Source organism: Amborella trichopoda, chromosome 1 (assembly GCF_054954075.1).
Source record: "Amborella trichopoda isolate Santa Cruz 75 chromosome 1, AtrichopodaSantaCruz75HAP2 v2.0, whole genome shotgun sequence".
In the NCBI taxonomy this organism is placed as follows: Eukaryota; Viridiplantae; Streptophyta; class Magnoliopsida; order Amborellales; family Amborellaceae; genus Amborella; species Amborella trichopoda.
Window position 1 is genome coordinate 49053240 of NC_142336.1, and position 16478 is coordinate 49069717.

Consider the following 16478-nt stretch of genomic DNA (forward strand, 5'->3'; position numbering starts at 1 on the left):
GCTATATACATTGCGATTTTCAGACAACTATTCATTTTCGCCCTATAGCATTTTTAAGACTTTTCCTATAAAAAAAATAGAATTCTCTAAAAAAGTAAAACCCTCTCTCTTCAATGCTATGGCATCGTGGCGTATATATTCCAAGAAAAATCTAAAAGGACGTAAAAATTAAAGAAATTTGAACATCAACTATGCATTTTTCCATCTTTTAAATAGTAAGAATACTTTTCTAAGGTTTCACAACATTGAAGGCAGAGAGTCTTTATTATTTCAGGGATTTTCTTTTTATGCGAGTTATTTATAAAACTGCTATAATTTGGGAGTAGGACAAAAATTTTCCAAAGCTTAATAAGCTCATTGATAACTTGAGCAATTCACATTTGAGGATATACTCTTGTTCACTAGAGGCTTTGTCCCTTTAGAAATACGAGAACACATAGGTAAGCCAGACTTAAGTTTACCATTTCGGTTGCCGTTTGTAATTAGGCCATAGTAAGTGTTACTTAGTCATGTTGTCTCTTGGGCCTTATACACCCTAAATTATTATTTTTATAATATCACTTAATTTTATTGAGACTATATAATAGTTACAAGAATATAACAACACCAGACTTCTCGATACTTCCAGCTTACGCTACGTAATCCCATACGTTGTTGCCACCACAACCTACCTGAATAATTGTTTCTCATTTTGCATTGACCTCCACTACCACTTTGCTAACGGAGCTTGATTCACAATCTTTACTTTCTTTATTCCCAAACAACCTTCCTTCTTAAGAGCATGAATTCTCTCCTAATGGATCAAATGATATACCTTTTTCCATTATCATATGAACCCCCATAGAAATTTCATCATCATATGTCCTATGTTTCTGACAATTGCCCAAGGCTGCCTGTGAGCCCTTCACAGTTGAGGTGTTTTACTATTCAGGTGATAATGATTATTTTCAGAGGGCACTTCAGAGGTCGAGTGCCCAATCTTTTACTTGTGGTTCGTTGTTGTTAGCTGATTAGGGCTGCTCCTCTTTTGTTCCATGATAATTTTATCCTGGAATGTTAGAGGACTTGGTAGTGCTAAACGTAAGCAGTAACTAAAACTTATGGTTAATAAGTTTAGACTTGATATTATTTTGTTACAAGAAACTAAAATGTTTGGTCCTACTATTAATACTATTAGAAAATTTTGGGGGTTGAAACCTGTTATGTTTTGTGGGGTAGATGCTGTGGGTTTTCAGGGTGGCCTTAGGGCAATTTGGCCCATCAAAAATGCTTTGTTCTCAAACAATCATCAATGATCGGTTGTTGGGAATGGTTTTTGAGGGTCATTTTTCTCATTTTCGTTGGTTGCTTATGAATGTATATGGGCTGAATACTCATGCTCTTAAACATGTGTTTCTTAATAATTTAACTTCATGTTTGAAGGATGTTTGCTTGTCTGCTTGCTTGGAGGGTGGGGGGGGTGGAATTTCAATTTCATCTATAATTCTGATGAAACTTCTTCAGATGTATCTTATAATGGTGGGATGGGATTATTTAATAACTTTGTCATGACAAATGGACTAATGGAGCTCCCGGTGTCTAGTGTTCAGTATACTTAGTCTAATATTAGCCTGGTTAATTTGGTTATGAGCAAATTAGACAAGCTTTTAGTCTCGACGGATTGGGAAAGCCAATTTCCCTTGGCTTCAATTTTTTCTATGGAGAAATTATCCTCAGACACAAACACAAACACACACACAAACACTGCCAAGCTGAATAATGTGAACACGCCCATTTGTTCCGAGCAGTAATTTCAGGACGGACTAAGACATGTTGGTCTAATTGGTCACACCATTGACCTCTCTATTATTTGATCTGGTCTCGAGCAAAAATTAAGTAAAGTTAAAAATTAAGCAAATCATTATTTGAGCAGTTTTGGCCCATCTTTCTGGCCGTTTTTAACATACTGGACCGACTACCCAGGGTTTAGCCCCTTCTTTTCTTTAATATATTATAGTTTTTGTTATTGCTCCTGAGTTTTTTGCTTACTAAAAAAGACCATCTAACACATTCGATTAACATTGAGACCAGTTTAGGCTAGACCAAACCCCTAATGAATTCGCTGGCCAATCCGGTTCCAATAAAATTGACAACCCATAACACTACCACTTTCGGTCTTTTTTATCTTTTTTGAAGGGTTAACGGTCGAAATGGAGCACCTCTAGTTTTCAAACTTAATCAACGAAATAAATCTACCACCTCAATGAGCTTTAGAGCTGTTTTGACTAATTTTATATTATTTTCCGTTTTTTTGGACAACTTCATACAATGTCAGGACCACTGTCAACTATGTTATATTTACAATCGGCTTTGTCAAGTGCTGATGTTGTGAAATATACTTTAGGGGCCGCGTATATGCTACTGGTGCTGCAATTAACATGTTTTTATTGCACATAAGAAAAAAGGACTGTATAATGAGATCATTTACTTTTGGTACAAAGAGATCATAATTATTTATAACCGTCTAATATAAAATTTGATAGCTTGGATGTATTGATAAAATTTCTTTTGAACTTTGAACTTGATCAATGGAATAAATACACCCATTCAATTTCACATTCAATGATCAAGATTAATTGTGACTACCTTGTACCAAAGACAAATAATCTTATTATATACTTTTCTTAAAAAAAAATCATAAAAAAAACGTGTATGATTTACTTTTCTTTTCGTTGCCTTTAAATTTTTCAAAGATTCTCCTAAGGTCAACCCTTGACAAGGGTTTACCCTATGTTAACTTCATGGCCATTGGGTTACTGGGTAGAAAAAGGCTCCTCACAGGAATCATATACTATTGACAATCTTGAGAGAGAGATTCAAAAGATGAAACTATTGCTATGTGATTATATAAATCAGAAGTCTTAGCATAATTGACACTCACAAATATTATAGAAGGAAAAAAATTGTATAAACTCTATGGTCATAGTTAGAACGATAATTATGTAGTTTATTAACATGCAATCAATGGGTTTGCGACATTCTTTTCAAGCTTTTTATTTTTTTTTAAATTGAATTGCTTGCTTTTTACTTATTAAAAAGAGCATTAAACCAACATTAAACTAAGAGGGATTTCTTAAGTGATATAAATTGGATTTTTTGAAGTGTTATTCCAAATTTTAGCCCTCTTGCGAAAATACATATGGCATAGATAGTTTTAGAAGTGAGATAAATTTGGAAATTATATTATAAAAGATTCTCAAATTTTAAGATACAATCATAGTAACTATTAGATAAGGAATAGTATACAATGAAATCATTTACCTTTGATACAAGATGGTCACAGTTAACTTTGACCATTGGATGTGAAATTAGATGGTTACATTTATTACATTGATCAAGCTCAAACTTTAAAGAAATTTTTTTGAACTTTGGGATACACCTAAACTATCAAATTTCACATTAGATGGTTGTACATAATTGTGACTACCTTGTATAAAAAAGTAAATGGTGTTATTGTATACAATCCTATGAATAAACACCAAGGCAAAAGATAGTGTTCTTTTATTTAATCTCTTATGGGATTGTCTAATAAAAAGCACAAAAATAAAAATATTCCTTTACGACGTGCCTGGCATTACATGCTTCCATGAATGGCAATTAGAACATGCATACTGTGCATACTTATGATATAAACCTCTCTTATCCTATCCATTGGTCAATCAATCATTGGTGCATCATTAAGTGCCATGTTAAAGGCTTTGCCACCCAACAATCCCTATATACAAGGACCCCACCTCTCCTTTTTCATTTTTCTTCTTTCTCTTTTATTTATTTATTTATTTATTTATTATTATTATTATTATTATTATTAATAATGACAATGTACTATGCCTCTCTCTCTCACAGAGTTCCATTTAGAAATTTGGGCACTTCGCTCTCACCTTTCAACGACCCCCACGAGTGGCAATCGGTCGGGTTGACAACCCCAGATCCAAACCCAATCTAGGTTCAAAAATATATATTTCAAATATATACATATACATATCATGCGTATATTGGCAAATTTATCAAAATATTATTTATTTTAAAAAATATTTTATATATGGGTATTTGATATCATACTCATATTCTGGCCCCTTTTTCTCTTTCTGACAAATGTTATATGCTTGTATTGAAAAGATGCTTAAAAAGCATGAGATTACAATATTGAAATCAAAACGTTGGAAATAAGCATAGAAGGAAGATAAACTCCATGCTTATCAAAGCCATCAGCAGCATCATTAGCCACTGAGTAGGTATGGCGGAAGGAAGTCCACAAATTTAGTATAGCACAAAGATCAAGAATTTTAATCCAAAAGATATGTAAGGACTAAAGACTCATTTGCTCTTGCCTGCACCATTTAATAACATTCAAGTAATCACCTTCCATAAGAATATCCCTAGTAAAGCCCTTATCAATAATAATTTGCAAGTTGTAAAAGGGCGGGCATTTCAGCTTGATTGGCCGTCGTAGAGTCACATGGACCAGAATAAGAGAAAATGACCAATCTTTCATTGTCACGAAGAAGACCACCAACACTTCCGGGCCCCAAATTATCTACAGTGCTACCATCAAAGTTAAGTTTGAGGCAACCTTCCGGAGGTCACATCCAGATCCAATGGGGATAGCCGAAGTAGGAAAAAGAATTTGCAAGATTTATAGATTGACATAAATATCAAGGGCAAGCTTTCTATGACTCCCCTACAACATAAAACTTATATGCTTCCCCATATCCAACCGTCCATTCTGAATGGAGGGCTAAGATTGCCTCAATTACAATGTCACGTCTCTACACTGCTTTATTTTTAAAAAAATTCTATAAACTATTTTGACATCAAAATTTGGACATCCATTCCTATATTAAACTTGCACTAGCGAAAAATATAAAAAAAAAAATTTCAATAAAATAAAATGATAAAAATACCGCTGAAAATTTTAAGAGGTATTTTGGTCATTATATTTTATCAAAAAATTATTTGATAGGTGCGCCCCAATGAGAATATGGCACGTATCAAATTTCATGTTCATACAATTTGTATAAAAACAACTAAAAATAAAATACTTTGAAACGTCGGATCTAATATCAAACGATGAGTGACTCTCTTGATCAAAATTGGACGGCTGGATAGTAGGGAGGAGATAGAACTTCCATGCTGTAGGGGAAGTATAGAAACCTTTCCCAAATATCAATCCAAAAAACTCCCCGACCTTCAGGTGTGGAAGAGAACCAATTCTAAAAGGATTGCAAAACTTGGACCCTTATCCAATCTGGTCTAACTCAAGTCTAGGACCATGGGGTCCAAAACATGGACCCAGACCCGGACCAGGTCAACCCACCGGATGGACGCTCGGCCGGGGCATTCCAGAATTCTGAACCACCCTTTTGGGTCCAAAGGGACAATTAACTCTTCAGAATGCCTATTGGCCCTTGGTCCAAAGGACGTTGAAGTGCACAATATGGAGTTGCCTCCCCCAGTTGGTGCCCCGCCCCACGTAGGTTTTTTTTTTTTTAACGATACCACGTAGGCATTTGAAGCAGTTTGAAGTTCCACTTCCCACCGTTTAACCAGGTCACATTACAAATAAAAATTACCTCAAAGGACTAACATCTCACGATAAATTTTTGAAAAATTTGGACCTTTTTAATTCCATAAAATCAGTCCCTATGTAAATTTCTCTAAAATTTTTTTAGAAATTATATACAATATCTCTTAAATTTTTACAATTTTGAAACTTATTGTCTTCAAATTAAAACCATACCCAAATTTTCTCTCGTTTTTGTAACACCAAAAAAATGATCTTCACAGACAAATGGCTATAAAACCATATGAACCTATTGAGTTCGTAGTAGCCCCAAGCATTGATGCTTTACCAGCCTGCTTGCTTAGCCTAAAAATCTATTTCTCCCCTATTTAGGAAACCTAAAATTCCAAAATTGTTGTAGATCAACTTGAAAATTTTGAAGATACATGGTCAAGATAATGTGGTACAACATGTATTATTTTAAGACTTGAAATCTTTTTTTTTACACCATGCATCATGAGCTCAACATAATCCATTGTGTGGTTTTTCGATATTGAAACAACATTAATAGATGGATTTTTGAGGTGCACATTACTTTTATAGTATAGGATTGACACCTTATATAAATTTTTTTTTTAAAAAAAATGGTAAGACAATTGAAAACCTGAAGGACAGAACCAAGTTGCATTAAAGAACAAGTGTGGAAGATATCTATTTGTGGAAGATATGTATTTTCCCGGGATATGCTTTGGATACACTTGTGTCCCAAGTATATTCGAGGAAAATATATACCTTTTAAAAAAGGAAAAAGTTTAAGTAAGGTTGCACCCTTATATATACAACTACGGATGCACTTCATAAATCCATCTGAAAAGGTAGTTTTAATGTTGAAAAACCCTTTGATTGATCATCTCGACATCGAGATGTATGAACATAAAAAATAAAAAAAATTTAAGCCTTAGAAATAGTGCATTTTACAACATATTATCTACACGGTCCATTTTCAAGATTTTCATATGTTTATAGATCTACTTGATTTTAACCATTTTTAAGTTTTTAAATTTTATAATTAGATATAAAAATAGATTTTGAGATAATCTTAAGAACATTTTACATCAAAATTATATACCATGAAAAAATTTGAAGTGCACCTTACCTCTACAGCTACAGATGCATCCATACAGATGCATCCATATGCTACCTGAACCCTTTTAAGAAAAAAACAAGTCTGTCCAAAGTGTGTCCTTCGGCAAATAGATATCTTCCACAAATACTTTCAGAATTTAAAAACCAAGGCGTAGGGCACTCACAGACCTAATAGGAACGTAAAGGTCTCAGGCATGTCTCTAGGTCCGTAAAGCCACAAAGGTCCCTTGGGGCCTTTACGACTCTAATAGCTCCGTAAAGGCTCGACGGACCTATTCGTATGTGAAGATCATTTTGGATATAAAAAAAATAAATAGAGAGAATAGGTATGAGCCTTAAATTAAAAAGGGAAATTTTAGTATGGATCGGTTTTTTTTTACTGTTATAACAATATAGCCCACAAATAGCCAATATGGAAGGATGCATCTATGGATTTTTTTTTTTTTTTTGGTCACACTGGCCCTCGGACAGATTTATTTACACTCAAAAACTTATCGTGTTTTTTTATCTCTCCTCCAAGTTTTTTTAGAGAGAGAAAAAAACTTGGAAGAATAATATTGCAATCGGGCGAACTTGACAAAAAATAAAAGAAGTTTGCGGATGCGTCCTTTCAAGTAATAACGCTATTTTCATGTCATACCTTCCAAGGAATAACGGCTAGTTTCAAGTAAATTTTCCAAGTAAAAAATAACGAAATAAAATCTTAATTTTTTAAAATAAAAAAAATATCATTGATAATTTCCCAAAATTTTTCCATCCATCCAACAACCCTAATACTCGCATCACCCGACTAAAAATGAAAAAATAATAAATAGTGTTCCTACCCTTTTCGTGCGAAGCGAAAAGGAAGTGTGGTGCATGAACTGACCGCTGCAAATATGAATTTTAAAAACCCATCGACATCCCCGATATTCCCGGACGGACATGTTGAGCACTAACCAGAAGGAATGTTCCCCCATTCATTCTCCTCCTCTATTTCTCGCTCTTCGCCTGTGTATAAATAGTTAACAACCATCAAGCTCAACTTAAATCTTCATAGCTCAAGAATTCATGGAGATGAAAGAAAAGCAAATATCAGTAGACTCCATATCACTCAAATCATCGGCACCGCCTGCATTTCAATGGGAGTCTAGACTGCCGAGCTTGAGCTTCTCTTCCGCTTCCTCCTCAGCGAGACAAGCACTTGAGTCGCCGAGAACAAGCCTGAGCCTTTGCCGGAGCAAGTCCTGCGGTTTGGGGAGAATGTCGAGACCCTCTGACGAGTTCATGCTCGGTGCTTCGAGTTGGAAGAAGAACGATCAGAGGAACCCCAACCCAAACCAAAACCAGATGGCCCTCGAATACGAACACAATCAGAGTAGAGGTGAAGGTAAAATTACCGAGAAAAAGGGAGGCATCTCCGGTGATGGAAGGGTGGGGTGCGGAGCAGGAATGTGCATGTTCCTGCCCGGCTTTTCCAAGGGGAGGCAAGTAAAGGAAAGAAACGCCGATGAGGAAGACGGGTATGTCATCTCTAGGATCGCGTCTCTTGAAAGGTTCGAGTGTGGATCCTGGGCCTCCTCCGCAATCCCAAGCGACGGGGAGCGGAGCCGGCAACTGTATTTCGACCTTCCATCAGAGTTGATAAGGGCCGGCATGAACGAGACACACTCCCCAGTCACCACTGCTTTCGTTTTCGGAAGTGGAAGGTTCGGGGGTGTGCTAAAGAAGAGTAACTCCCCAAGGAAGTCATCTTCGAACCGCCATGTTCAATTCTTTGCAGCATCAATGCCATCTTCTCCTTCATCATCCACCTGTGTCACCCCACGTCTTCGCAAAGCGGGGGAGTCATCGTCATCGTCGTCGCACCGCCATTTTCACTTCTTTGCAGCATCAACACCATCCTCTCCATCATCTACTTCTGTCACTCCCCGCCTTCGCAAAGCGAGGGAGGAGTTCAATGCATACCTAGCTGCTGCGCAGAATGCTTAGGGAGCTGCAGTGAGTTCTTCTCATGGTTGTCACCGGCTTTTTTTGCTGTGTTCATGCCTGAGCCTTGTTTCATCGAACCCACATCTGAGCTCTGTGATGTTGTTAAACTGGAAGCCACACTTAGCTATGTAACGTTGTTAAGCTGAATTTTTCCTATTGCCCAGCAATGGTATGATGATTTATGTAGATATCACTACCATATTCAGCAGGGAGTATGGTTATATTGGCAAACCAAAATATCGGTAATAAATTGCCTTTGGATCAAATAATTGGGCAAGAAATATGGATTATCGAAAATTAAATGAGTTAGAGAATTGTGGATTTATTTCGAATTTGACCAAATGAATGCATCGAAAAAACCAAATATGTAAAGATAAAATTATGACTTACTTAATTGAAGTCATTGAACATTATTTCTACGTTCTTGCTTGGTATCTTCTAGAAAGCTACTGTTTAATGTTTCATCTAAACTCTCACAAGGAAGCCACTGCATAACGATTATGGATGAAAATGAACATTATTTTTGCCCATAAGCTCGACACTGTCCAATTTTTTTTGGTCCTACCATAAACTTAGCATGCAGGTGGTAGGGCGAAACACTATTCAATGCTTCCTTTGCCATCACGACACAAAACATACAATGATTTATGGGTAGCAGACAATGAAATAGCAATGGTAACTAATACTACAATTACATCTCTCTCAAACTAGGTTGCTAAGAGAATTCACCTAGATTTTGAGCTTGTGATCGAAGGGGTTCATGTTCCATTGGTATGGCTTGACCGAAATTTACTTTTTCGGTTCGAGATTGAAGCTAGACCGTTGATCCCGTGCCATCAGATGGTAGTGACTCGGTGGGGGGGTGTAACAAGCCCGGTTGAGGTAATCTTTGACACTCTTCCTTTTGTTTCTTGCAACCTTATAATTTATTCTCAAGCATAGTGCATAGTTATTTCAATGGCATCAAGTTAATAAGATCTTGGTTTTATTGTTATATTGATTTTATTTTGAAATTTATCTTATTGTAATAAAGATCACCTGTAAGTGATCTTTTGCCCAAAAAAAAAAAAGAAAAAAAAAAAAAATGTGTTCTTTGATAAAAGGTCACATAGGTATTCTTTCAGTTTTCAATGTTTATTGTTCTCAAATTAGTGGGCTCTTGAAAACTTAGTTTTAGGAGGAGTGGGTGAAAAGAGATAAGTTGAGGTTTGTGTCTTGACTTGAGACATTGAATTTCTATAGTAAAGTAAGAAGGGTCTTGAGAAGAGTTGACTGAACTGTTATCATTCAGAAAAGTATTACAACTCTTAAGGAATTTAAACCATTGTTGTACTCTTTGAGACTAGCCATGAATCATGTAAAAACCCAAGAAAAAAAATCACATAAAACAGCAAATTGTCCACAATACAATTGGTTCTTGAATGACTGATGGTTGGCCTTAACTTGAAACCCAAATTGGTAACAGATAGATAACCATTCACTTCATCCAATATCGATTCCACAACCTAAAAAGCGAAATCCCCTGGTATTTGCAGACAATGAAACAACACAGACATTAGGCAATCAGATATGTATGGAACCAGTCTTTTTATGGTGACATATGATTCAAGACTTTGAAATTGCAGTAAGAGAGAGAGAGGAGTTTCTGTTGCTGTCTTCTGTGTGGTGTGGGTTCCTCCAGCTTGCTCTTGCAGAGCAAATCAGCGTAAAGGAAGTGAAAATTGACAAGGGAGAGAGAAAAGAATTCCCATGTACATGAGGAAATAGGGGCAGTAGAGAGAGAAAGAGGAAGGGTTTCAGTAAGGGTTAGAGAGATGGGGCAAATTTGAAAAAGATAATTCAACCTAAAAAAACCTCCCCAAATCAGGGGGTTTGATCTTTCGCTTTTCTAAATCGATGGTCCGCGAGTTCAATACGCATAAAATACATGCGATCATTTCCTATATATATATATATATATATTCACGGTAGGTTTTTACAATACGCAGGGAAAGTTTAAAGTCCATCACCTTTCTTAGACTGGATTCAATAGAACAGAGTGGAGACGCATGATTCATATAGCCGAATTTAATTAATTAAAAAAAAACTAAAACGATGATGATGATTTTTCTTCTTTTTTTTTTTCTTATGACATTTATAAATTTTTTTGTTAATAACCCCTAGGTACTTTAAAAATATCACTTATATTTTTAATTTTTTGATCATGCATCTCTTTTTCAATTTCTTTGCTTTCCAAAATACCCTAGTTCAGAACTCCAAAATATCCGAGTTTTTTCTTTCTTTTTTTCTTCAGTCTTTTGGGATCAAAACTCCAAGATAGGCCCTCAATTTTGTTAAAAACTCAAGTCAAATATAGAGTTCCGATTGAATTTTAAAGAACTTTTGATTTTATTTTATTTTCTAAGGATCAACTTGGATCTAACTCCTGACCTAATGCCGTACATATTTGCTTGTGTAAAAATCCACGTTGGAACATAAATCCCTTTTCTACTTAACATTCAAAATACATTGGCTGAGGTGCTGAACAATCAAATTACGGTGCACCTCAAAAATTCATTAGAAGATGTTATTTTTTATGTCTAAAAGCTCTTAAATCGATCATCACCCTGAAAATTTATACTTTGTTGAAAAATTTATAATTCTAGATAAAATTAGTTTTTCAAACCATCACAAAGATTTTTGCATCCTTATTTGATTCGAAAGATGACTAAGCTCAGCCCTGAAAAATTATATATTGTTAAAATTTTGAAAGACGACTAAGCTCAGCCCTGAAAATATATATTTTGTTAAACTATGCTCAACCCTAAAAATTATATTTTGTTTAACTTTTGAAAGACGACTAAGCTCAGCCCTGAAAATTGAAAATTATATTTTGTTAAAATTTTGAAAGATGAATAAGCTCAGCCCTGAAAATTTATATTTTGTTAAACTATGCTTAGCCCTAAAAAATTATATTTTGCTAAATAAATTATATTTTGTTAAACTAAGCTCAGCCTTGAAAAATTATATTTTGTACTAAACTCAGCCCTGAAAAATTAAAATTACATTTTGTAAAATTTTTGAAAGATGACTATGCTTAGCCCTGAAAAATTATATATTTTGTTAAACTAAGCTCAGCCCTGAAAAATTATATTTTGTTAAAATAAATTACAATTTTTTAAACTAAACTCAGCCCTGAAAAATTATATTTTGTTGAAATAAATTATATTTTGTTAAAATAAAAATTTATGTGCTTTGTTAAAATAAAAATTTATGTGCTTTGTTTGTTAAAATAAAACTTTATGCAATGAAAAATTGTATTTTTTTAAAATAAATTATACTTTGTTAAAATAAAAATTTAAATTTGTTGTGAAAATTTATATTTTGTTAAAATAAATTATATTTTGTTAAACTAAACTCTGAAAAAGTATATTTTGTTAAAATGGAAATTTAAATTTATGCGGTGAAAATTCATATTTTGTGAAAATAAATTATATTTTGTTAAACTAAACTCTGAAAAATTATATTTTGTTAAAATAAAAATTTATGCCCTGAAAAATTATATTTGTTAAAAATAAAAATTTATGCGCTAGAAGGAGGGCTTGAACCTCCGACCTTGTGGTTAACAGCCACACGCTCTAGCCAACTGAGCTATTCCAGCATCGTTGGTGTAAATTTGCTAATTATTTTATATTACTAAAATTAAGTGATGAAGCCTAAAGCTATGTCCCGCGTTTTGCGTTCCCGCGGACACCGCTGAGATTGACCAGAGGTCCTACCAACCATACCATAACTTTCCGGAATGCCAATAATACTCCTTCATCTGCAAATGATGATTGTACTCCAAATGAAAATATTAAAATAAGGCTAGGGTCTTATGGCAAAAAGTAGAGCCGCACACCGCTTCGGTCTCGAAAAATCCTCAAATTACTCGTCTTGACCTTAAACTTTTATAGATGTATGAAAAAACAAGGATTTCAATTAAAAAATAGTGTATTTTGTAACGTTTTCTAGTACCATCAAATTCCATAACAAAAGCGTTTGGCATATCAAAATTCTATTTTTTTCATGAGGTTGTGATGTGAGGCTTTACCTTCTTGTTCTTTTTTTTCTTTTGTTTTTTGTTTTTTTTTTTTTGTTTTATTTATTTATTATTATTATTTTTTATAAAGATCCTAGGCCTTATAGAAACCAAGAAATCTTTACTATTGATTTATTTATAGAAAATTTATCAAATAACCATCAGCAGTTTAACACTTTACTCTTTGGTTTAATTTCAAAACACCCATTAAAAAAAATACAAGGTCTTGAGTTCGAATAATTCCAAATGCGTAAAATAACAACTTAATCTTTTAATGGTATTTAAGTAAGGAAAAGGTTTCTATACTTCCCCTACAGCATAGAAGATATATACTTCTCCAATCCAGCTGTCCAATTAAGATCAAGTGAGCCATTAAGCGTTTGATCTAGATCCAACACCTCGGAGTATTTTTTTTTAAAGAGTTTTTTATGAAATTTGTATGAATATGAAATTTGATACATGTCATCTTCTCAATGGGACACGCCTAAAAAAAAATATTAAAAATAATTTTTTGATAAAATAAAAAAATCAAAATACCCTTTGAAATTTTCAATAATATATTGGTCATTTTATTTTATTGGGAACATTGTTTTTATATATTTTTTACAAGTACGAGTTTAAGAGAAGAGTTGACACTCAAAATTTGGTGTCAAAATATTATGTAAAAAAATTAAAAAAAAATTAGTGTAGAAACGTGATATTGTGATTGGGGGCATTTCAGCCATCCATTTAAAATGGACGGTTGGATAGGAGGAAATATATGAGCCTTATGCAATAGAGGAAGCATAGAAAGCTTTCCCTTTAAATATTTTGTAGTTATCTTATTTATTTACTATACTGGTCAATAGTAGTTGCATTATCTAGTGGTTATCAACATCTTATCAATGGGTTGTTGATCGTGTACAAAAAGTAGTCCATGGTACAACTTCAATTATGAGATGCAAGCCCTACTTTCTCTTCATCATTATCTACCATAATTATCATTATCAGCTTATAGATCAATATTATTAGTTTGGATCCATTGACTAATCTATTATTGTGCCTCGCCTCTCTAAAATATTTCTCAAAGATGGATTTTGGATCTAAGTTTGTAGAGATAAATAATCTCAATTCCCAGAATAATGAATATAAAAAGAAAATAAAATATACCGACTCAAAAAAAGTAAAATAAAAGGGATTGTCTATAAAGATGTCATTTACCTTTAGTACAAAAAAGTTATAATTATTTTTGCCCTTTAGATATTAAAATGGGTGGTTGTAAAAGTGCTATTGATTAGACATAAAGTTTCAAAAAATTAATTCTGACTTCCTGTTTCACCCAAACCATCCAATTTCACATTTAATTCGACTCAACAAACACTTTGCCCTGTTCCCTATTATTTTATGTCTATGACACGCTTTATACGGTGCACCGCCATCGTTTTTCAGTAATTTGTCTAGCTTGTGAGGTGTCATAGTGGGTAGATGGTGTCGGAGGTCGGCGTGCTTCTATGGATGTTTTGTAGCTCAATGAGGGCTTAGCAGTTGGACGGATGGAATCCTTTGAGGTTAAATACGGTTGACCATCTGTTTTTGTAGGAATACACTTTGTATTTTTCTTACTTCTTCTTCTTGTATTATTTTACTTAATGAAGTTATTGTTTGTGATTAAAGAAAAATAACACCCTTTATACGGATGGTTATCTTGTATTTCTCTTATTATTATTTTTTTGACTGAAGTTATAAAATTTTATTGCTGAAACATTACAAGAGATTTACATCGTTCAAAATAAGTAACAGCTCTCTTGGCTAATGCATCTGTTACACTATTAGCTTCCCTATAAACATGGTGGAATGAAACAGTCAACGCATCAAGCACCTGGCACCAAACAGAGCGAAGCGCCCAAAGGGCTCATTGCTCCTTACTAAACCATTTAATTACATTCAACAAGCCTGCTTCCACCGTATAGATAGACCTCAAAATTTGTGATCTAAAAAATGAAAGACTTTGGAGAAGGGCAGTAAATTCAACATGGTTGGCTATAGCCAAACCAATTGGGCCTACAAGTGGGGCTCCAAAAATTTTATCACCCTAGATTAGTAGAGCGGATAAGCCAGATCAAATCAAAAATTAATTTGTGACTCTTGGATAGGCCACAGACGCTGAAGGGTTTGTTCGCCCCCAGTCGTCCACGTACTCGACAAGAATGAAATTATACACAGAAGGGGGACTGGCTAGGGGGCTGATGCCTCCACATAACAAGCTAATTTATCATATTTAAAATAAATAAATAAATAAAGAAAACCGATACATAGAAGATTTGCATGATCATTAGAACAATTATGACACACTTTTCATGAAATGGTCCAAATGTTACGATGGCCGCCGTTGTTGTTCTTCTGTAACTTTGCCAAAACAATAGGTGCAAATAGCAATCCCGAAAAGAAACCGAGCATCAACCATCAAAAATAAAATCCCGAAAACAATTGGTTGACATCTGACCATTGATGTAAAGCAGATTTACTTTGCAAGAAAGAACTCTCTGAGAAAGTTCTTCCCACTGGGCTACCAGTTCCCTATGAAACACGGGACTCAAGTAACACTGGCCTAAGGGACACATGTTCACAAGCAACGTTGGCCTAAGGGATCCATGCAAAGCACATTAATTTCACAAGAAAGAGAATGTTCTTCCCACTGGGCTGAATAGTTCCCTATGACGCATGGGGGAATGCGATGGGCGTTGTAGCGGTCGGGAAAAAGTGTTCCCAGCCTTTCCTAGTTCGCAATATACTTACATGATAAAGTCCCTTCGTATGCATTTAGGTGTGAAAGCCTTTTTTCAGGTGACAAAAAGCTCACTATTGGGGAGGAACTCTCAAAGAGCTTTCTGACTAAACAAACATGCCCGTGGTGAAATGTCTGTCTTCAATACAACTCCCCACCATTCTCCAATCTCCATTCTCAATTACCTACGGTCGAATATTAGTATCATCAATACCGTAGCAAACTAGCTAATTCAACTGGTCACGCATTTGAATATTGCTTTGTTTGGTCTAGACTTGAACAAAAAACATGATTTTGGTGGAAAAGTGGCCAAAACCAAGGTTTGACATATCTTGACCAGTCTCACGAGTCATTTTTAGCATGTTGTAACAACAAAATCAAGTTGGACAACCTTTTTTATGCATTTTATATTTTAAATTTTTATTTATATTTTTATTTTAAAAAATCCTTATATTTTTTAAAACTCTAGTCAAACTAATTCAACCTAGGCTACTACACCCATATCTCACACAGTTTACTCCATTCCAGGAGAACACACATTTGGGTCAGATTCCCCCTCATTTTTTTATTCATGTATTAGTTATGATAGCTGAACTATGCAAGCCTGCTTTTTTATGAGCATGGGCACAAAAAAATTTCTTGATGTTTATTATGATTTCTGTCCATAAACTGCAAATCAAGGAAAAATCTACCACTCCAAACACAAATGCCAAATAAATATATAAAAATTCAAAAAGGCACCTTTTTGAACTTTCGGTCCCATTAAGTTTAGCTTGCATCTATGGCTTCGCCAAATTTTTTGATCTATAGCTCTTTTTTTTTTACCTTAACTCATTTCTTGCACTAAAGCACCCAATCTGTGGGCTGCCTTACTCTCAACTTTTGTATGTACTTTTCTGGCAATCAATACGAATGTTAAACATTTTCAAAAAAAAATGATGGGCTTTCTTCCACCCTTTATATTTCCATATGCTCTTTATATAAACATAAGAGTG

General features: G+C 34.4%; 1 protein-coding gene and 1 non-coding gene across 2 annotated transcripts; one reads left to right on the forward strand and one right to left on the reverse strand.

The window, feature by feature from the left end:
* Nucleotides 1–7348: 7348 nt before the first annotated feature.
* On the forward strand, nt 7349–8925 carry LOC18442392 (uncharacterized). The gene has a single exon (XM_006852611.3). The coding sequence runs from the start codon at nt 7739–7741 to the stop codon at nt 8657–8659; it is 921 nt and encodes a 306-aa protein (XP_006852673.3). The 5' UTR covers nt 7349–7738; the 3' UTR covers nt 8660–8925.
* A 3300-nt stretch (nt 8926–12225) lies between these two features.
* Nucleotides 12226–12299, reverse strand: TRNAN-GUU (transfer RNA asparagine (anticodon GUU)). The gene has a single exon. It is a non-coding gene; the product is annotated as a tRNA-Asn (tRNA).
* Nucleotides 12300–16478: the final 4179 nt, after the last annotated feature.

What these genes read in the sequence shown, in the direction of transcription:
- LOC18442392 (XM_006852611.3), top strand. Translation starts at nt 7,739, where the DNA reads ATGGAGATGAAAGAAAAGCAAATATCAGTAGACTCCATATCACTCAAA.